At 32.8% G+C, this 23,738-nt stretch overlaps 2 protein-coding genes and 1 long non-coding RNA gene across 4 annotated transcripts; all 3 read right to left on the reverse strand.

Annotated features, from left to right (window-relative positions):
• Window positions 1-5,674: 5,674 nt before the first annotated feature.
• On the reverse strand, window positions 5,675-8,825 carry LOC107902275 (uncharacterized). 2 transcript variants are annotated; one of them, XM_041092273.1, is made up of 2 exons: window positions 7,923-8,825; window positions 5,675-5,814 (listed from the first exon to the last, which is right to left on the reverse strand). In XM_041092273.1, exon 1 carries the CDS (start codon window positions 8,786-8,788, stop codon window positions 8,048-8,050), a length of 741 nt encoding a protein of 246 aa, XP_040948207.1. In that variant the 5' UTR covers window positions 8,789-8,825; the 3' UTR covers window positions 5,675-5,814; window positions 7,923-8,047. The 2 variants fall into 2 exon arrangements, with proteins under 2 accessions (XP_040948207.1, XP_040948208.1); XM_041092274.1 differs by lacking the exon at window positions 5,675-5,814 and adding an exon at window positions 7,113-7,212.
• LOC121217243 (disease resistance protein At4g27190) lies at window positions 8,817-11,512 on the reverse strand. Its single transcript, XM_041092767.1, has 4 exons — window positions 11,331-11,512; window positions 11,086-11,149; window positions 8,880-10,997; window positions 8,817-8,835 (listed from the first exon to the last, which is right to left on the reverse strand). The coding sequence occupies exons 3-4, from the start codon at window positions 10,949-10,951 to the stop codon at window positions 8,817-8,819; spliced, it is 2,091 nt and encodes a 696-aa protein (XP_040948701.1). The 5' UTR covers window positions 10,952-10,997; window positions 11,086-11,149; window positions 11,331-11,512.
• A 1,189-nt stretch (window positions 11,513-12,701) lies between these two features.
• Window positions 12,702-13,563, reverse strand: LOC107903651 (uncharacterized). Its single transcript, XR_005913049.1, has 4 exons — window positions 13,314-13,563; window positions 13,174-13,210; window positions 12,911-12,974; window positions 12,702-12,819 (listed from the first exon to the last, which is right to left on the reverse strand). It is a non-coding gene; the product is annotated as an uncharacterized lncRNA (long non-coding RNA).
• Between the last annotated feature and the right edge of the window lie 10,175 nt (window positions 13,564-23,738).

A 23,738-nucleotide genomic window follows, 5' to 3' on the forward strand; every position in this document is an offset into this window, starting at 1 on the left:
ATCTATATAAAAATATCTAGTATCCATTCTTCAAAAGAAATATAGAAATGTTTTCTATTTTTTACCTCTTATGTTCCTTAACATAACTTTTACATTATAAGAAAAGATAAAATTCTAAATATAATTTATTTTACAATTTGAGTTTTAATAAATAATTTAAATGTAATGAAATCAAGGTTGAACTAAAATAAGGAGAAACTTTCAGAAAGAAATGGAAGTTTATCTGCTTGGAAGATTCAACTACTCGGAAATCATATGATTTTCGAGTACGTGCAAATATAAAATTATTTATTTTTAAGAAATTATTTAGAAATTAACCAACATTAAGAAAGCCAAATTTATTTTTAAAATATTAAATACTTTAAAAAAACATATTCATGTTCCATTTATATAAATTATGCATTTCATGTTTAAAGAAAATTATTTATTTTAGTTGACAAATTTCAATAGTTAAATATATATTAATATAAGCAACATTTTGTATTGATATAATAGAGATATTTGATCGACTCAAAAATTAAGTATAATTATATTAATAAAATTAATGATTTAATAATTAAAATATTAAATATATAAAATTATATATTTGAATTTAATCTTTTGTATATTTTTACCTAAATAAGAAGAATATCAAATTTTGAAGACGTATATTTGTAATAATAATAATAATAAGAAAGGGAACTTGAAGAACTAATAAAAAAAGAGGACAAAAAGTAATAATAAAAATAGTAATAATAGCAAAAGTAAGTAAAACTTAATACAAAAAGAAAGGAACTTGAAGAAAGGGAAATAATAATAATAATAATAATAATAATAATAATAATAATAATAATAATAAAAGAACAAAATAGAAATCAAGGTTGAACTAAAATAAGGAGAAATTTTCAGAAAGAAATGGAAGTTTATCTGCCTGGAAGATTCAATCGCTTGAAAATTATATGATTTCCGAGTACATGCAAATATAAAATTCTTAATTACTACTTCAAATCAATCAAAAGGGATTTGAAGGTTGGGTTTTTTTTTTTGAGCAAAAGTAAGTAAAACTTAATACAAAAAAGAAAGGAACATGAAGAAAGGGAAAAAAAAAAGAACAAAATAGAAATCAAGGTTGAACTAAAATAAGGAAAAACTTTCAGAAAGAAATGGAAGTTTATCTGCCTGAAGATTCAACCCGAGTACATACAAATATAAAATTATTTATTGCGAATACGAAATGCAATTTGGTAAATAACTTGATATGAAAAAACATGGTAAATAGAAGATAAAATAGATTAAAAGAAGAAAATAGTATAAATTTGTTAAAGAATCAACCTGGTAAGCAATGAATCAATGAGCATAGAAGATATGAGTTTGCTTAAAGAATTGGATTGGAATTTCCTTGATATCAAAGCATCCAAAAGACAACTTCTTCTTCTTCTTTTTTTTTAAAAAAAAAAGGTTCTTGACAGCTTATAGTAAGTACATGGACACGCTGTCTTGTGTTTAGCATTTTTTTTACCTTGATTTAATAATTAAAATATTAATTATATAAAATTATATATTTGAATTTAATCTTTTGTATATATTTTTTTATCTAAATAGGAAGAATATCAAATTTTGGAGACGTATATTCGTAACTTATCCGCTCCTCCATCACCCTTGATCGAACCCTACTTGAGAGATGCCGATTTTCGCATGTGGCCCTTTTAGGTAAGGGGTGTAAGTTGGACCCGACACTCGTAAACGTGTTAGTGGAAAAGTGGAGACCCGAGACACACACATTTCATCTTCCATGCGGCATGTGTACTATCACTTTGGAGGACATGCAACTATAGCTTAGGTTACCGGTGGATGGACTAAAAGTGACTGGGTCAGTTCAAGCAGCCAATTGGAGAGACGTATGCGAGGAACTTTTAAAGAGGGTTCCAGAGACGATTTTTAGAGCCCAAATAGATATGAGTTGGTCAAGAAGAAATTTTGGTGGGCTTGATGAGGATTCAACTGAAGTTTAAAAAGAACAACACCTTGGGTTGTAACACCTGAAAACCCAGCCTAGAAGTTATGACTAGATACTGAGGGATTAAATCAACTCGTTCAAAGCTTCAGTTCAAATCAAACTCAATGCATGCTTCGAAAACATAAAATTTTGGCAAAACACCCATTGATGGTTAGAAAAGCCAAGTTGAAAACACTTATTTAAACCCCTAATTCACATTCAAAATCGCTCGTTTTGAAAGTACTAACGTGAGCATATCATTTCCAATATTGAAACAATCATTCGTTACAAACCATATATTTTATTTTCAAAAAATACTTAAATGATTACTTTACCTTGTAGCGGAAAATTTTCAAAGATTGTTTTAGTTTGAGAACCGAAATCTAACTTATTAGCTCATCTGATTTGCAGTTTAATGCTCAAAAATATTAAATGCCGACGAATAAAACAAAAACCAAAACTAGGACCAAAAACATATTACGGTCCAAAAATAATTAAATCATAAACCCACAAATATTTTATCTGGTAACCGATCCGAGTTCCCGCACGTCCTCCAGTCCTAAGTCAGAAGTTAACTTGAAACGTATTAAACAAACAAATGAGCTAGAAGCCCAGTGTGTGTCTCAACCCACAAGCATAATTTTTATTTAACAAGCACATATGTAAATGTGATCACAAAATTTTACTCTAATGTATCAATAACATATCAGAATGTTGTATTACCAGAAACATATATATTTCAGATCATAATATCATATAACCGGAACTTATTTCGGTTTGGAATATCATAATTTCGTATACAAATATATCACACCATAATGTTATGTTTTCAGAAGTACATATGTCATACCAGACTAGAACAAATGCAGACACAAATCCTACCTTTATCTGCTACACACCAACTCCATCCAACAAAGCACACCAATTCGATTTTCAAGAGTCCATCCATCCAAATCACACCGGATCGTGGTGGTATGCCACTCATAATAGTACAGCTCAGTTGCCAAACATATATCGTGGTTTAACCGCCAAAAATGCAGTAATGCTACTAGAAAACACTTCCTCCAACAAATCAGAACCTCCCCAATGCATATGCTAAATCACGTTGACATACAAAGTAGAAACTGAATACAAAAAGAAAGGAACTTCAAGAAAGGGGGAAAAAACAAAGTATAAATTGAAGTTTATCTGCCTGGAAAATTCAAGCACTCGGAAAATTTTACTATTTCAATATGACCCCTGAATTTCTACGATGCTCCTCCACTAGAAACTGAGTTTTCTTGTAGACAAAGGATTTGTGTTTATCAATGAAGTTGGTACTGATTGGTTTGCATTGCAATTAAGACCAACAAAGACATGACAGGATAGGAGATAACTTAAAGTCTTTGGGTCATATTTTTACCCTGGTTTGCTCTATTAGAAAAGAGTTAATTGCATCAACCATCTCTAAATTATGACTACCAATTTAAATTGGTCCCCAAACTACAAATTATTCTAATTACATCTCTAAATTATCGATGCTATATCAATCAAGTCCTTTTGTTATTATAATCGTTAAAGGACACATCAAATCTTATGTTGCTAAATTTAAAATGAAAAATTTAAATAAATAGAATCATGTTACATAACTTTTAAAATTAAAAACAAAAATTAAGTAAAATCAAACTACACTTAGTACTTAGAAGGTTTTTACTTTAAAACAATCAAAAGGGAGGGATTTGAAGGTTGTTTTTTTATTTTTTATTTTTTTTATTTTAGCAAAAGTAAGTAAAACTGAATACAAAAAGAATGGAACTTGAAGAAAGGGGGAAAAAAGGAAGAACATAAAAAGATCAGATGAGATCAAAAATATATATAACAAATTTAATTTATATATAACACAAATATAAATAGATTTTCCTCACTTGGGAGGTTCAAAATCAAACTACACTTAGTGTTGAGAAGATTATTAATTACTACTTCAATCACTCAAAAGGGATTTGAAGGTTGGTTTTTTTTTTTCCTTTTTTTGAGCAAAAGTAAGTAAAACTTAATACAAAAAGAAAGGAACTTGAAGAAAGGGAAATAAAAAAAAAGAACAAAACTGAAATCAAGGTTGAACTAAAATAAGGATAAACTTTCAAAAAGAAATGGAAGTTTATCTGCCTGGAAGATTCAACCACACGGAAATCATAAACTCTAACACAACTGGGCTTTCTTGGTTTAGTAGCCAAAGGATTTGTGTTATGAGATTAGTGCAGTATATTGGATCTAAATTATGAGGATTTGTTTTTCTCAGTTGTATTTTAGTGGATTGAAAAGGAAAGGGGAATCTTCCTTTGCAACAAGTTGGTGCTAATTGGTTTGCCAATGACCCATACAATATTTGTTTGGGAATTAACAGCCACATGACATGAAATGATAGAGGACGACCTAGAAAAAAGTGAAAGTCTTTGGGTCATATATTTTCCTTCAAGTTTCAATGATTGATTTGTTTTAATTATTTATATGATTTTCACTACATTTAAAATATCTAATTTTAAAAAGAAAGGGAACTAAAAAAAAAAGAACAAAATAGAAATCAAGGTTGAAATAAGGAGAAAATTTCAGAAAGAAATGGAAGTTTATCTTCAATTGGCCATTCTACATCACTACCAATTGGCCATGCAGTTTCTTGAGCTGTAGCAGATTCTTCCACTATAATTTCATCAACTGATTGGCTTGCCTGTAAAGCAAATTAAACCTTCACTTATTACTGTTTGCTTTTGATGATTGATGATGAAGAAAGCATAGCCAGTTTTCCAAAATTGGACAAAGGACGACATATTAAGAACAAGAACTGTGAATTGAAAATAATAATGCAGCAAGAATATCTAGAAAGAAATATTGACAGCCAGCAGAAACCATATACAGTTGATGCAATTTCATTTAATCATTTAAAGCATTAAAAAAATGAATTTCTCTCAGGCAGCCAAAATAAAAATATTGCATGAATGCATAGAAATTAAAGCTTAGTATTGGGAGAATACATAGAGAAAATAATTGAATGGATGAATTTCTGCTTTAAAGCTTATTGTTGAGTTTGGAAGAGTAGTGTACCTGTGTTTTGGCATGCACTGATTTCTCTAAATCAACACTAAATCTTGTGGTTATGTTGGGACAACCTTCTACATGTAAACCCGTCAGAAATGGGAAAACAAAATGATAACCCACAGGACTGAAGCTCACGAGGTTTGGTAGCTCATAAAGCCTTAAGGAGCAGAGCTGAAGTATGTGTATCAGTTTCTCTTTGTCCTTACTCACATTTCCCTCATCTCCTTCAAACACCTGCTCTAATTTGGAGACTCTACTAAGATTTAGTAGTTCTAGGTTTTGAAGGCCGCCATGAGCAAGAGTAATGGGGAAGAGACATTTCAAGTTTTCACAGTTAATGATTCTAATCCACCTCAAATTAGGGAAGCAAATAGGTTGGAGATGATGTTGTGATGGAGTTTGATCCTTCTCAATTATTTGCTCCAATTCCTCACAGTTATTTATATCCAAGTTACACAATTGTGGCAAATTTCGAGCGATGGTAGGTGAGAAGATGTATCTTAACCTTCTGCACTTGAAGACTATCAATTCAGTGAGATTTTGAAAGTGTTCAACTTGGATGGGACCATTCCATACCTCCCGCATTTCAGTAGTTTGGACAACGTTAGCCTCTCCAGACTTGAAAGATTATATTTAGGATATTCAAATAACTCTTCAAAATTGGAAATTGTTAAATATTCCGTACATGTTGATGATCCTCCTGTCCTTTCAGGGACTGTCACGTTGCTTATTTGCTTCTTTTCCGTCATCTCCGAGAAGGACAATTCCTATAAACATATCATCAATTTAAGAATAAGCACAAGATTTCTTTTTCAATCTTTTATAGTCAAAGAAGTCAAAGAACTCAAATAATCATAAATTACAAAAAAAAATCAACAAAAATATGGTGCAAAAATATGGTGCAAAAACACAACATAAATAATATTACGTGGTACTAGATAGTGTTTGCCATATATATATATATATAAGAAACTAAAATGTCTTAACAATATATTCTTTGTAAATTATATAGATTATAAAAGTATTCAGTTGAAATGTTATTTATGTTACTAATTGGTATTTTAATTAACTAAACTACTTAAAGGTTTATTTAGATTAGTTTTTAGACCAAAATTCTACAATGCAAACTATTTTTTAAAGAGTTATACAAGCATTTATTTCTTTTATACAAAAAAAAATCAAAAGGTGAAAATTTTAATAAATAATATATATAAGAAGGTCTTACTTGTATATTAGTTGGAACGATAAAAGGTGTCAATTGAGGACAATCTCTCACGTATAACACATGTAAAATGGCGATGTCAGCACGATGTCGTTTCTATCCCTTCCTTTCAATTGAGGCAAATTAATCAACACAACTTCATTCAATCGTGCAAGACCTTGGGACATTGAGATTAACACTTCTGGTCCTTGGATTATTTCTTGCAATTGGGAACAGCTCAGTATCCTCAGAGTTTGCAATTGCCCAAGACTATTAGCAACACACATTGGGAAGAGAAATTTCAACTGATTGCATTCTCTGACTAGTACTTCCCTTAGGCATTGGAAGCTTATGGTTGATACTTGTGAGTCTTGGATTATTTCTTCCATTCCAAAGCAGCTCTCTATCTTCAGAGTTTGCAATTTTCCAAGACTATTAGCAACACACATTGGGAAGAGAAATTTCAATTTATTGCATTTTGTGACTTGTAATTCCCTTAGGCATCGCAAGCTTATGGTTGATACTTGTGAGTCTTGAATTATTTCTTCCATTCCAAAGCAACTCTCTATCTTCAGAGTTTGCAATTGCCCAAGACTATTAGCAACACACGTTGGGAAGAGAAATTTCAATTTATTGCATTCTGTGACTTGTACTTCCCTTAGGCATTGGAAGCTTATGGTTGATACCTGTGAGTCTTGGATTATTTCTTCCATTCCAAAGCACCTCTCTATCTTCAGAGTTTGCAAATTGGGCGCATTTAGTTGTTTAGAGCTACCTTGAGCAACAATAATTGGAAGAGAGATTTCAAGCTTTCACATTCCAAGCTATCAATTCGAATCTGATTTGGAAAGCAAACAGGTAGCGGATGATGTTGTGATGACGTTTGATATTGCTCCAATTCCTCATATTTACATGACAGCAAATTGCTCAATTGTTCATTTGTCATCTTCCCAAACACCAATTCCTATAACATATCATCAATTTTCAATTTCAAAATGTTCAAAGATGCCAACAACTAATTTAACATTTCATCAATTAATTTTCTTACAAAAAATTTATTTTACCTTAAATCAATATTATACTCCAAAAATGTGGTACAAAAACAGTCATAAATAATATCACATAATCTGTACAACGCAATTGGAAATTACTTAAACTCATTTTCATATATTAATACAAAATAAAAAACCAACTGTGTAAAAGGCTATATTTTAAAAAAAAATTAAATTTATTTTTTTTAGTTTATTTTTTAATACAAATTCTAAAATCATTCATAATTCCTTCCAATATTTAAATAGAAAGATACACGTGAGTGCACTCGAACCCACATCTTCCTATTCAGACAACAACATCGATACCAACCAAACTAAAACTTATATATAATTTTATACAGCTTATTTTTGTTTACCCATATAATAGGTATAATATTATTTAGTATTAGAATTTGCAACATCTAAAACATAAAGTTTGGATAATTTTTATTTTTGAAAATTTTATTAATCTTATTATATGGTATTATAATCAACTAATTTGTTTAAAAGGTTATTTAGATTAGTTTTAGACCAAAATCATAAAATAAAATATATCTTTTAAACAACTATACAAACAATGAATTATTAAAGAAAAAACAGAAACAAATAAAGAAATAATATAAAACAAAAAGAAAAATCTTACTTGTATCGTAGTCGAAATAATAAAATGTGTCAATTGAGGACAATTGTGTACTTTTAACTTCTGCAAAGACGATTGTGTGAGCAAAATGCCGTTCACATCCGTTTTTTTCAATTGACGCAAGTCAATCAACGAAACCTGAAATGAAAAGCATAATCAAATTTCCCAATCTTTGACCATAGGACAATAAGGAAAAGAAATGTCAAGTTATTGCAGTGAGATACACATACTTTCCTTAGACTTTGGAGTAGACATTTGTATTCCACTTGTCGGTCTTCGATTATATCTTCCAATTGCGAGCAACTCTTTATCTTCAAAGTATGCAATTGCCCAAGGTTATTAGCTATTGACATTGGGAAGATATATTTCAAATTATTGCATCCCTCTATTTCAACAATCTTCAGACTTTGGAGGCTTAAATGACGACTGGGCCCTTCTTGTTCTATGCTCCTCAATTCAGCAATTGGGAATAACACTTGCATCTCACCACAATCTGAAACTATAACCTCTTCAAGCTTTTGTAAAAAACCTTGCGGCTGGGGAGCATTGCACATCTCTTCCAAATGAAACATACGACTTAATGATAACTTTCTCAAATTAGAGAGTGCAGTGATTGGCACTTGCTGCTTTGGTGCATCAATTAGGCATTGCATAGAGTGGCACTGTCGAAGATCTAGAGAAGTCAACTTTCTAAATCCCAAGTCCAAGCTCGGAATAAGGTTTGGGTGACCCTCCACATCACCCAATTCAAGAGATTCTACATCTTCAAGTAGTTGCTTGCATGCATCTACAGACTTATTGATTCTCAAAGATCTTGAGATTGGACAAGTTTCAAGGTCCCTCTTTCGGTACCACAGTTCTCTTTTCATGCCAATGCAAAAATCAAAGCTCCATAATCTATGAAACACAAAGCCATCTGGAAGATGTTCAGAAGAAATGTCCAATGATATTATAACCAACTTTGGCAATAAATTCAACTCTGATAGGCTGGAATAGCTTTCCCTTTTAGTTGAATTCTCAGTCGCCCATTTTAATGAACTACAACCATGCAAATATAGTTCTTCTAAATTGGACAATCTTCGCATTAAATTAGGAGTGATTCTTCGTAGTTCATAGCAATACGATAAATCCAACAGTCTTAGATTTTCCAAATCACCAGCTTCAGTCGGCAATTCAGTGATATCAGATCGACTTAAAGAGAGAATATGAAGTGTCTTCAGCTTCCCAAGCATTGAGATGTCAGAGAGTTTACAATCAATCAAACACAAAGTTCGAAGGTTCATATTAAACTTAAATGCAGCTAGAGATATCAATTGATCTTTCAAAGCACAAACTTGTAATGCCTTCATACCCTCAAAGAATTCGCTTGAAGTTTCCATGAAACGATTGCCACCATGTAAAAGAAGTTTGAGGTATGGAAAACCCACTCCTTTAGGAAGTTCATCCGTTTGATCAGTTTCGAAGGAGATTGCTGTGTAATGCTTGAAACTTTCATCCATCTGGAGTGTTTCAACAGTCCCAAAAGAAATCTCCTTTCTTGAAGATGCTATCCACAAAGCAAATTGGCGAACCACGTCATGCATTTTGACATGCGTTTCTCCGCAATCTAGCAACAAACCGGAGTTCTTGAGGGTCTCAATTGATGCAAGCACTTCACTTCTAACATCTTTAATTGAGTCCATGCCTTTATACAACTCCAGTCCCCATGCATATCCTGCCAAGTTCTCCACATAAATCTCATCATCTTCAGGAAATAAGGAGCACAACAAGAAACATGTCTTGGTCTCCATATTCTTCAAGTAGTCGAAGCTCGCCTCAAGACATACATAGGCATTTTCTTCATTAACATCCTCAATTTCAGTCAATCTACGATCTTTGAGTCTCCGGTATGCAGCTTGCCACTCATGATGGGTTTTACCTTTCAAGGCACTTCCCAGCGGAACTATAGCTATAGGCAAACCCCCGCATTTTTTGACAATTTGATTTGCTAGGATTGTAATAGAATCATCAGAAAAGTCATCTAGACCTGCTTTCTTTTCAAACAGAGTCCAAGCTTCATCATCATTCAAACAGCCAAGTTGTACCACGTTTTGACAATCCATAGCTTGACACAATGGTTGACGGCGTGTTGTTAAAAGAACTTTGCAGCCTTTATGATCATCCCTAATTGGAATTCCTATCTTCTCCTTTAAGTTGATAGGTTCCCAAATATCATCAAGGATGATAAGAATCCTCTGTTCTTTCTTCAGCCTTAACCATAATTCTTTCTCGGATCTTCTTCCTTGTTCATTCTTCATATCAAAGCCTATGTATTGTGCAATTTGATCTTGAATTCTCTCAAAATTAGGCTTTTGAGACACAGTCGTAATCATAACTTTATCAAACGAATTCAGTTTTTTATCAACTAAATTCAGCTTTTGAGCTTGACTTCCAACTTCACGAGCCAGGGTGGTCTTGCCCACCCCTCCCATCCCCCACAACCCAATCATGTTGATATTCTCATCTTTTAAGGCTTCAATGATTTGATTGAAAGCAGCCTTCGAAGATTCCGAAACCACAAATTCCTTAGAACATAGGAAGTCTATAGTGGGAAGGGCAGTAGGAGCAGGGTAACCGACTGGTCCAAGTTGACCAAATTTGTCCAAAAGCTCAGAGATATCCTGGATTTTCTTCACTGCTTTCTTGCTTAATTGATATCTCCAACTCCAATTAGGACACCAATTGAGACACCTCTTATTCAGTTGGATTTCCTCCTCCAGAGTTCTCATATCTGACAGTGTTTCGTCTGCCCTTGATTGCAAGTTCTGTACATCATTTTCAATTAGTAGAAGCCGATTTTTAGCATCCTCAATCTTATGTAGTAGACGATCTCGTGCATCTGCAAGTTCACACTTTTTCTCTCGGAGCTTTTCAACATTGTCATGAAAGCGACGGACATAATCAAGTTGACGTCCTACCGGCTTCACCACGGAGTCCACAACCAGTGTTCCAACTATGTTAGAAAGAGCAGCCGCACAAAATCCGCAACCCATGCTTGACAAGCTCAAATTGAAGAATATGATGTTCCAAGTTCAAACACTGTAGTGAATCATAAGTAATTACCATTAAAAAAAATTAAAGAATCAAAAAGTGCTTTGAAGATTAAGACACTACTTCTTATACATACCAAGGATGGTGAAAGACAACTCAACCTATGAGAATCAATGGGCTGTTCTTTCAACTCAGTCCAGTTGAAAACACAACGAGAAATTTAATAAACAAATAAAATCATATACGAGTGTAATGTCATATAATTATAACTAAAAAAGAGAGTTAATTACTTATAAAAATAATAATTGAAAATATTTTAACCCTCACACTAATAATATTATAGATATAATGCTGGAAAATATAATAAACATATCCACTTACCATTTCAAAATCCAAACAGTCTTTTAGCGCTTACTTGCTTCAAGAAAAACATTAAAAGATGAGATCAGATCAATTTATATATAAAAAAAAAACAGAAATGAAGCATATATAAATAGATTTAATTTATACGAAGATTCTTACTTCAAAACAACAAAAGGAACTTGAAGATGAGATCAAAAAAATATATATAACAAATTTAATTTCTATATAACACAAATATAAATTGATTTTCCTCACTTGGGAACTTCAAAATCAAACTACACTTAGGTGGGTTTAGATGAGCGGTGCGTTTACCTGCGGTTAGTGTAAAAATAACAATGGCGGTGAAATTAGATACTGTTGAGAAGATCCTTGCTACTTTAAATCAATCAAAAAGGATTTGAAAGTTGGTTTTTTTTTTGAGCAAAAGTAAGTAAAACTGAATACAAAAAGAAAGGAACTTGAAGAAAGGGAAATAAAAAGAAAAAACAACAAAGTAGAAATCAAGGTTGAACTAAAAAAAAGGAGAAACTTTCAGAAAGAAATTGAAGTTGATCTGCCTCGAAAAGTCAACCACTCGGAAAGCATAAACTCTAACACAACTAGGTTTTCTTGGTTTAGTAGCCAAAGGATTTGTGTTATGAGATTAGTGCAGTATTGGATCTAAATTATGAGGATTTGTTTTTCTCAATTGTATTTTAGTGGATTGAAAAGGAAAGGGGAATCTTCAGTTTCTTTTTCTTAATTTTCATTTGTTATTAGAAATGAAAATGGTTTTTCTTTATTCATTTGTATACATTTAAGGTGTATTTTCTATTATTTACTTGTTAAATTTTATTTATTTTTATTATATAGAAAGCTCTTTTCCTCAAAATTAACTATAAATAAGAATAGAACTTTTGAAATTTCAAACTCATATGATAGACTTTCAAAAATTCCAACGTTAAAATTATGGATTTGGATTAAATTATGGATTTCGAAAACACAAATTCCTTAGAACATAGGAAATCTATAGTGGGAAGGGCAGTAGGAGCAGGGTAACCGACTGGTCCAAGTTGGCCAAATTTGTCCAAAAGCTCAGAGATATCCTGGATTTTCTTCGTTGCTTTCTTGCTTAATTGCTACCTCCAACTCCAATTAGGACACCAATTGAGACGCCTCTTATTCAGTTGGATTTCCTCCTCCAGAGTTCCCATATCCGACAGTGTTTCGGCTGCCCTTGATTGCAAGTTCTGTACATCATTGTCAATTAGTAGAAGCCGATTTTTAGCATCCTCAATCTTATGTAGTAGACGATCTCGTTCATCTGCAAGTTCACGCTTTTTCTCTCGGAGCTTTTCAACATTGTCATGAAAGCGACGGACATAATCAAGTTGACGTCCTACGTACCGACTTCACCACACAGTCTACAACCAGTGTTTCAACTGTATTAGAAAGAGCAGCCTCACAAAATCCGCAACCCATGCTTGACAAGCTCAAATTGAAGAATATGATGTTCCAAGTTCAAACACTGCAGTGAATCATAAGTAATTACCATTAAAAAAAATTTTTAAAGAATCAAAAAGTGTTTTGAAGGTTAAGATACTACTTCTTATACATACCAAGGAAGGTGAAAGACAACTCAAACTATGAGAATCAGTGGGCTGTTCTTTCAACTCGGTCCAGCTGAAAACACAACACAAAACGCGAATATTAAGAGAAATTTAAAAAACAAATAAAATCATATACGAGTGTAATGTCATATAATTATAACTAAAAAAGACAGTTAATTACTGATAAAAATAATAATTCAAAATACTGTTACCCTCACACTAATAATATTATAGATATAATGCTGGAAAATATAATAAACATATCCACTTACCATTTCAAAATCCAAACAGTCTTTTAGCTCTTACTTGCTTCAAGAAAAACATAAAAAGATGAGATGAGATCAAAAAAATATAGAAAAGCTTCAATTTATATATAAAAAAACAGAAATGAAGCATATATAAATAGGTTTACCTCACTTGGGAACTTCTAAAATCAAACTACGCTTAGTGCTCAGAAGATTGTTACTTCAAAACAATCAAAAGGGAGGGATTTGAAGGTTGGTTTTTTTTTTCTTTAGCAAAAGTAAGTAAAACTGAATACAAAAAGAAAGGAACTTGAAGAAAGGGAGGGAAAAAAGAAGAACATAAAAAGATCAGATGAGATCAAAAATATATAACACAAATATAAATAGATTTTTCTCACTTGGGAACTTCAAAATCAAACTACATGTTGCGCGGAAGCGTGTAAAAGAGTAAAATTATTGTACTAAAAAATCACACTAAGTTCAATTCCTAGGAAAGAGAGGTGGATCACGAGGATCGCTTAAGTACCAGGTCTTTCCTAGCAAGAATATCCCTCTATCGTAATTTAATAGCACAATAAATCACTACAATCACACTCGCAAAATATGCAAAATAAACAATAAAGAACACTAGAATTTTAACGAGGTTCAGCAAATTTTGCCTACGTCCTCGGGCATTACCAAATATATTTCACTCCAAAATACAAGTAAAAATTTATAAATAAGGAGCGAGAACAATGCCTTAAGTAGAGAATGGCATTTGTGGGATGTAGAAAATGAGAAATAGCTAGGCCTATTTATAGTTGAAGCTCAAGGATCAACTTGCAAAGTCCCTATACAATTAGAGACCAAAATTGCAATTATCACAAGCCAAATTTCAACCCAAAAATCTATGCCTTAAATGCTTAGATTTTTCGGTGCCAAATTTCTAACACCATTCATCTTTGAAAAGTCAAGATGGTTGCTAATAATCTCTACCTTGAAGATTTGATTAGGATAATCTTATCTTCACACATTTCTTTCTGCCTTTGACAACAATACTTGATAGTGCCTTCTTCATCTGTTAAACTTGCAGGATATTGATCAAGTTCAAACAATGTTCGAACTTGATTGTTGTTACCACCTTGGTCATCATATCTGTGGGATTGTCTACAGTCTTAATCTTCTGAAGAGAAATTTTCCCCTCATCAAAATTTCCCGCACAAAATGGAATCGTACATCGATATGCTTTGTATGTGCATGATAAACTTGATTCTTTGCTAGATGAATAGCACTTTGACTATCACAAAACACGTTAATATGCTCCTGAACCAATCCCAAGGTTTTAGCCATACCTTGTAACCAAATAGCTTCCTTTACAGCCTCTGTTACGACCATGTATTCGGCTTCTGTGGTTGACAATGCAACTGTAGACTGCAGTGTAGACTTCTAACTTATTGGTCCTCCAGTAAGTGTAAACACATAACCAGTGGTTGATCTTCGTTTGCCCAAATCATCGGCATAGTCAGAATCAACGTACTCGATAACACCTTTACCAAGTGTAGTATCCTGCTTGAATAGTAATCCAACATCCACGGTCTTCAGAATATACCGTAGAATCCATTTCACAGCTTGCCAATGTCCTTTTCCAGGATTATGCATATACCTGCTCACTATACTAACTGCCTGTGAAATGTCGGGTCTTGTACACACCATTGCATACATCAAGCTACCCACTGTATTAGAATACGGAACTTGTAACATGTATTCTCGTTCCGTATTCGTCGAAGGAGATAGTTGTGCAGAAAGCTTGAAATGAGAAGCCAACGGGGTACTTACAGGTTTTGTCTGTTCATTCATGCCAAACTGCTGTAGTACTTTCTTCAAAAACTGCTTCTGAGACAAACCAACTGTAGTAATTTCTTCAAAAACTGCTTCTGAGACAAACTAACTCTTCCATGAGCTCTATCTCTACATATTTCCATGCCAAGAATCTTCTTAGCTTCACCTAGATCTTTCATCTCAAATTCAAGATTGAGTTGAGTCTTCAATTTCTCAATCTTAACTTTGCTCTCAGATACTATTAGCATATCATCAACATATAAGAGCAAGTATATGAAAGTTCCTACTTGTAGCTTTTGAAAATACACGCAATGATCAAATTTACTTCTTGTGTACCTTTGCCCTTTCATGAACTGATCAAATCGCTTGTATCACTGCCTCGAAGATTGTTTCAATCCATAAAGTGACTTCGTCAGTTTGCAAACCCAATTTTCTTTATCAACAACCTTGAATCCATCAGGCTGAGTCATATAGATTTCTTCTTCCAAATCTCCGTGTAAAAAAGTCATCTTCACATCAAGCTGAACTAGTTCAAGGTCATATTGCGCAACAAGGCTAGCAAAATCTGAATAGACAAATGCTTCACAACTGGAGAAAACACTTCATTGTAGTTTATTCCTTCTTTTTGAGCGTAACCCTTTGCTACCAATCTAGCATTGTATCGAATTTCATTTTTACCAAGAAATCCTTCCTTCTTTGCATATACCCATTTGCATTAAATTGCCTTCTTTCCCTTGGGCAGTGTCACCAACTCCCAAGTCCTATTTTTATGAAGAGACTGCATTTCTTCATTCATAGCTTGCTTCCACTTTACACCATCAGGGTTACATATTGCTTCTGTGTAAGAAGAAAGAACATCATCATCTGCAATTGGAAGTGCATAGGCCACTATATCATCAAAGCGAGCAGGCTTACGAATCTCTCTTCTTGGCCTCCTATATGCAATTGAATCTTGTTGCTGTAGAAGTTCTTGGGTCAAAACTTCTTCATCATTTGTTCCTTCAATATTAGCTGGATCATTATTAACCTTTTGAAGCTCCACCTGCTACAAAGTGCCACTGGTTTTATCATCCTTTTGTGAATCTTTATTCTTTATCATGGTTGATTCATCAAAAGTCACATCTCTAATGAAAACAATCTTCCTTGTATCAAGACACCAGAGATGGTATCCTTTTACTCCACCAGTTATACCCATGAATAATGCTTTCTTTGCTCTTGGGTCTAACTTAGATTCTTTTACATGATAATATGCAGTGGAACCAAAAACATGTAAAGAATCATAATCAGTAGCAGGTTTACCAGTCCACATCTCCATAGGAGTTTTTCCATTTATTGCAGCTGATGGCAACCGGTTAATCAGATGGCACGCATATGTAACTGCCTCAGCCCAAAATTCCTTGCCCAATCCAGCATTGGATATCATACATCGAACTTTCTCTAGTATAGTCTGATTCATACGTTCTGTCACCTCATTCTGTTGTGGTGTATCCCGAACAGTGAAGTGTCGCACAATGCCCTTATCATGACATACTTGTAGAAATGGATCATTTTTGTACTCAGTACCATTATCTAATCGAAGTCGTTTGACCTTTCGACCAGTCTGAGTCTCCACCATCTTCTTCCATTTCAGAAATGCATCCAAAACTTCACTTTTTCTTTTCATTAGATACACTCATACTTTTCTTGAATAATCATCAACAAAAGTAACAAAATAGTGCATACCTCCCAAAGAAGCCACTTTTGTAGGTCCTCACACGTCACTGTGAACATAGTCCAAAATTCATTCCGTATTGTGAATTGATGAACCAAATTTTACCCTCGTCTGCTTGCCCAGAACACAATGTTCACAGAACTCCAATTTGTAAGAATTTACATCTTTCAACAAGTCTTGCTTCGCCAAAGTCTGCAAAGTTTTTTCACCAGCATGTCCCAATCGCATATGCCGTAACCTGGTAGCCTCTGAATCTGCATCTTTCGCAGAAACTGTTGATGTTGATCTAATAACTGTACTTCCATTTAAATAGTACAAGTTATTTCTTCTAGTGCCTTTTATCACTGTCAATACCCCAGCTACTACCTTTAGTAATCCATCTCTCAAAGTGATTGTGAGCCCTTTAGATTCTAGGGCCCCTAATGAGATGAGATTTTTCTTCAAGCTAGGTATATAACGAACATCCGTCAAGACTTGGATTGAGCCCTCGTGATTCTTTAATTTGATTGTACCTACTCCCATTGTCTTATAAGCACTGTCATTGCCCATAAAAACAACTCCACCTTCTAGTTCTTCAAGACTAGAAAACCAGTCCTTATTAGACACATATGGTAAGTACATCCCGAATCCAAGATCCACTCATCCGTATGACATGTCATTACCATGCCAACCAAGCTAAAGTCTGACTCCTCATCATACTCCATTACATATGCATCAGAAATAGCCTTGCCCTTTTGTAACTTAGGACAATTCTTTTTCCAATGCCCTTTCTCACGACAAAAAGCACATTCATCTTTGGCGGGTCTCCCTTTAGACTTGCCCCTTCTACCAGGTTTGTTGCTGTGTGAACGACCTCTTACTGTTAAGACTTCTGCAATTGTATCTCTGTGATCTCTTTTATCTTTCTTTTGAGTCTCAGATCTGTACAACGCACTGCAGACTGCATCAAATGTGATCGCATCCTTTCCATGAAGCAATGTAGTGGTAAGATGATCATATTCATCAGGAAGAGAATTCAAAAACAATAATGCCTTGTCTTCATCTTCAAATTTCTCATCCAAATTTAGTAAGTCTGCTAAAATTTTATTGAATGAGTTCACATGGTCATTCATCGACATACCGGGTGCATAAGTGAATCGAAAAAGTTTCTTTTTCATATAAAGCCTATTTTCAAGACTTTTTGTTAGAAACTTTTCTTCCAGTGTATCCCACAACTTCTTCGCTGATGTCTCCCTCATGACAGAGTACTTCTGCTCTTTGGCCAAACATAGGCGGACTGTATCATACGCCTATCTATTGATCTTGGTCCACTCCTTGTCATCCATCTTGTTAGGTTTTTCTTCAAGGGCTATATCCAACTCTTGCTGACATAAGACATCCAAGATTTCACATTGCCACATACCAAAATTATTGGTATCATCAAATTTCTCTACTTCAAATTTTGCATTGGTCACGGTAGTCTTTGTTGATGACGATGTCTCTGCCATTTTTCTCCTCAATCCCAACTACTGTATATGTGAATAGTACCATCTATATGAATAGTACCGTGGATGAACAATACTGTATACATAAATAGTATCGTAAACAGTAGTATTCCCCAAGTACGAATCTAGCTCTGATACCAATTGTTACACGGAAGTGTGTAAAAGAGTAAAATTATTGTACTAAAAAATCACACTAAGTTCAATTCCCAGGAAAGAGAGGTGGATCACGAGGATCGCTTAAGTACCAGGTCTTTCCTAGCCAGAATATCCCTCTGTCGTAATTTAATAGCACAATAAATCACTACAATCACACTCACAAAATATGCAAAATAAACCATAAAGAACACTAGAATTTTAACGAGGTTCAGCAAATTTTGCCTACGTCCTCGGGCATTACCAAATATATTTCACTCCAAAATACAAGTGAAAATTTACAAATAAGGAGAGAGAACAATGCCTTAAGTAGAGAATGGCATTTGTGGGATGTAGAAAATGAGAAATAGCTAGGCCTATTTATAGTTGAAGCTCAAGGATCAACTTGTAAAGTCCCTATAAAATTAGGGACCAAAATTGTAATTATCCCAAGCCAAATTTCAACCCAAAAATCTATGCCTTAAATGCTTAGATTTTCGGTGTCAAATTTCTGACACCATTCATCTTTGAAAAGTCAAGATGGTTGCTAATACTGCACTTAGTATTGAGAAGATTCTTACTACTTCAATACAATCAAAAGGGATTTGAAGGTTGGGTTTTTTTTTTTAGCAAAAGTAAGTAAAACTGAATACAAAAAGAAAGGAACTTGAAAGAAGGGAAACAAAGTAGAAATCAAGGTTGAACTAAAAAAAAAAGGAGAAACTTTCAGAAAGAAATTGAAATTGATCTGCCTGGAAAAGTCAACCACTCGGAAAGCATAAACTCTAACACAACTGGGTTTTCTTGGTTTAGTAGCCAAAGGATCTGTGTTATGAGATTAGTGCAGTATTGGATTTAAATTATGAGGATTTTTTTTTTTGATTGGTACTGATTGGTTTGCCACATGACATGAAATGGTAGAGGATGACTTAGAAAAAAGTGAAGTCTTTGTGTTAATTATTTATATGATTTTCAATACATTTAAAATATCTACTTTTCTTCAGTTTCTTTTTCTTAATTTTCATTTGTTATTAGAAATGAAAATGATTTTTCTTTATTCATTTGTATACATTTAATGTGTATTTTCTATTATTTTTTTGTTTGCAAATTTTAGAGACAAACGTAAGTATACTTGTTAACATTTATTTATTTTTATTATATAGAAAACTCTTTTCCTCAAAATTAACTATAAATAACAATATAGAGTTTTTGAAATTTCAAACTCATACGAGAGACTTTCAAAAATTCCAATGTTAAAATTATGAATTTGGATTAAATTATTTAAAAATGTCGAAAAACAAAATTACCAGAATAGGCAATCTTTTGTAAAAATTATAGAAGTAGGTCAATTTTACAAAAACACTTCTAGTTATAAACTTTTTTAGCTAATTTGCAGAAAAACACTTCCAGTTTGAAGCATTTTCAATATGTTGCCAAAAAAAATGCTTCTAGCTGAAAGCGCTTTCTACCAAATCAGCCAAAAGCATTTTCCTCCAACGATAACTCCAATGACTACTTTCTCCAACGATTATTTAATTAGCCATTGGACCCTCCACCCACTCTCTACGGTCCCATTTTATTATATAACCCTTCCCCATTTCATTTTTCTTCCAATTCAATCTCAAATCTCTCTCAAATTTCTCTAAATTCCCTTTTAAATCCCACTCAAAATTTATTTCTCTCTCAACTTTATTTTTTTATTAAAATTATCTCAACATTTTCATAAATTATTTTTTCTATTACAAATTATTCGGTGTTTTTCAAAATTAGCAATGACAAAATCTCTAACTCATTTTGATGACAACCACATTTCCGTTGACCAATTGCAAATGGTAGGAATATTTTTAATTATATTTCAATGTTGTTTAATTTTACTATTTCCTTGTTATATTTGAATTTAATCTTTTGTATATTTTTACCTAAATAGGAAGAATTTCAAATTTTTGAGACGTATATTCATAATCTATCCACTTCTCCATCACCCTTGATCGAACCCTACATGAGAGATGTCGATTTTTCCATGTGGCCCTTGTAGGTAAGGGGTGTAAGTTGGACCCGACACTCGTAAGCGCGTTAGTGAAAAAGTGGAGACTCAAGACACACACATTTCATCTTCCATGCGGCGTGTGTACTATCACTTTGGAGGACATGCAACTATAGCTTAGGTTACCGGTGGATGGACTGGAAGTGACTGGGTCAGTTCAAGCAGCCGATTGGAAAACTTTTAAAGAAGGTTCCAGAGATGATTTTTGGAGCCCAGATAGATATGAGTTTGTTAAGAAGAAATTTTGGTGGGCTTGAGAAGGATTCAACTGAAGTCTAAAAAGAACAACACGCTTGGGTTGTAACACCCCAAAACTCGGCCTAGAAGTTATGACTAGATACTAAGTGATTAAATCAACTCATTCAAAGCTTCGGTTCAAATCAAACTCAATGCATGCTTCGAAAACATAAAATTTTGGCAAAACACCCATTGATGGTTAGAAAAGCCGAGTTCGAAAACACTTACTTAAAATCCATAATTCACATTCAAAATCGCGCGTTTTGAAAGTACTAATGTGAGCAGATCATTTCTAGTATTAAAACAATCATTCGTTACAAACCATATATTTTATTTTCAAAAAATACTTAAATGATTATTTAATCTTGTAGCGAAAAATTTTCAAAGTTTGTTTTAGTCTGAAAAGCGAAATCTAACTTATTAGCTCGTGTGATTTGCAGTTTAATGCTCAAAAATATTAAATGTTAACAAATATAACAAAAACCAAAACTAGGACCAAAAACATATTACAGTCCAAAAATAATTAAATTGTAAACCCATAAATATTTTATCTGGTAACCAATCTAAGCTCCCGCATGTCGTCCGGTCCTAAGTTAGAAGTTAACCTAAAACATATTAAACAAACAAATGAGCTAGGAGCCCAGTGTGTATCTCAACCAACAAGCATAATTTTTATTTAACAAGCACATGTGTAAATGTGATCACAAAATTTTACTTTAATGTATCAATAACATATCAGAATGTTATATTACTAGAAACATATGTATTTCAGATCATAATATCATATAGCCGAAACATATTTCGATTGTGGAATATCATAATTTCATATACAAATATATCATACCAGAATGTCATGTTTTTAGAAGTACATATGCCATACCAGACCAGAACAAATGAAGATACAAATCCTACATTCATCTGCTACACACCACCTCCGTCCAACGAATCACACCAATTAGGACTTCAAGAGTCCATCCATCCAAATCACACCGGGTCGTGGTGGCATGCCACTCATAATAGTGCACCTCAGTTGCCAAACATATATCATAGTTTAACCGCCGAAAATGCAGTAATGCTACTGTTGACACCATTTTACGGATAAAACGAGGTCGACTTGGGTTTTGAAAAACAAAAATGATAACTGGAGTCTCCACCAATCCTTTTTGATAAGGTGTGATCGGATCACCTTAAAAAGTGGTTGTTTTTAATAAACAATTTAATTTTATTAAAACAACGATTTTGGTCCACGAAATTCAAAAAAAAAGGTTCGGGAGTCAGTTACGTACGAGGAAGGATTAGCACCCTCGTAATGCCCAAAAATTGGTACCTAGTTGATTAGTTAATGTCTTAATGTCGAAAATTAAAAACTTTAAAGAGATTTAAAATACGACTCTATATTTTAAAACTTATATGGAACGAGATACTCGTTAAGATCTTCTCATTTCGGAAAGGAAAATGTCACACCCAATGAGTTAGGACACGATATTTCGTCTCTTCGAAAATGAGCTTATCTAAGAGCTCGCACAATAAAAGTTAAAAGGATATTCAATTGTTTAAGTCGTATAAAAATTGCAACCCAATACGTTAGGGCACAATTTCTCAAAATACAAAACATTGAATATTGCCTTTATTTATTATTTAGGAAAATCCTCATCTCGAGAAAACAACGTGTCATATCCAATACGTTAGGACACAATGTGTTGAATTCCCGATGATGAGCTTTTTATTTATTTATTTTTATTAAAAGTGTTGACGCCATTTTTTGATAAAAACGGGGTCGACTTGGGTTTTGAAAAATGAAAACGGGAGTCGCCACCAATCCTTTTTTATGAGGTGTGATTGGATCACCTCGAAAAGTGGTTGTTTTTAATAAACCATTTGATTTTATTAAAACAACGGTTTTGGTCCACGAAATTTAGAAAAATAGGTTCGGGAGTCGGTTACGCACAAGGAAGGATTAGCACCCTCGATACGCCCAAAATTGGTACCTAGTTGATTACTTAATATCTTTAGTGTCGAAAATTTAAAACATTGAAGAATTTCAAAAATACGATCCTTATTTTGAAAGAAAAGTTATAAAAAAGGATTTGCTCATTAAGACTTTAGCATTTCAGAAAGAGAAAATGTCACACCCAATACGTTAGGGTGCGATATCTTACCTCTTCAGAAATGAGCCAGTCTAAACTCGCATAGGAAAATTTAAAAGGATGTTTGATTGTTTAAGTCATAAAAAAATTGCAACCCAATCATGTTAAGATACAATTTCTTCAAATGTTAAACATTAAATATTACATTTATTTCGAAAAATTCTCGTCTCGAGGAATCAACGTATCATGTCCAATGCATTAGGACACGACGTACTGAATTCTCAATAATGAGTTTTATTTATGTCCTTTTTTAAAAAAAAGTAACTTCGATTATTTAGATTCAACGAAGAAAATTAGAACCCAATACGTTAGGGCTCGATTCTTTCGAGGATCTCAAATACCGATTGTTACTTTTATTTTTGAATTTTCCGTTTTTTGATAAATCCAAGTAGAAGTAGGTGTAAAATAACAATAATAATGCAACATAAAAAAATAATACAAATGAAATAAGAAAAGATAAATAAATAAGATGGCAAACATATAATAAAAAGAAATCAATAAATAGTAAATACAATTAAATGTAAAGAGATATATATAAGCATAAGTTAAAATATGTGTGTATATGTACATGTATTTACAAAGGTTAAAATGCATACATATATATATTATAAGAAAGGTATACATAAATATTACAAAACATAAGAATATATGTATATAGATGAAAATATATGCATATGTGGAAAATAAAATAAAATAAAATGACATAATATATATAAACAATATACATATTTTAATATATATAAAAAAACATATATATACATATGCATATAAAATTGAGTAAGTATATTAAATAGGTTAGAAAAGAAAAATAAATAAATACATTAGAAAAGAAAAATAAATAAATACATATATATATACACACGTATATGTATACGAAAACGATTGTATAATAGTAATATATTAAAACAAATATATCTAAGAATTTCATAAGTGAATATAAGAAAACATAATACTAATAATAATGTTAATGAATATAATAATAATAATAGTAAAGATAATAATAATAATAACTGAATAAT

This window comes from Gossypium hirsutum, chromosome D05 (assembly GCF_007990345.1).
Source record: "Gossypium hirsutum isolate 1008001.06 chromosome D05, Gossypium_hirsutum_v2.1, whole genome shotgun sequence".
Lineage (NCBI taxonomy): Eukaryota > Viridiplantae > Streptophyta > Magnoliopsida > Malvales > Malvaceae > Gossypium > Gossypium hirsutum.

Bases quoted from the DNA above. Each gene is read 5' to 3' on its own strand.
- LOC121217243 (XM_041092767.1), bottom strand. From the start codon at position 10,951: ATGGGTTGCGGATTTTGTGCGGCTGCTCTTTCTAACATAGTTGGAACA.
- LOC107902275 (XM_041092273.1), bottom strand. From the start codon at position 8,788: ATGAAAAGAGAACTGTGGTACCGAAAGAGGGACCTTGAAACTTGTCCA.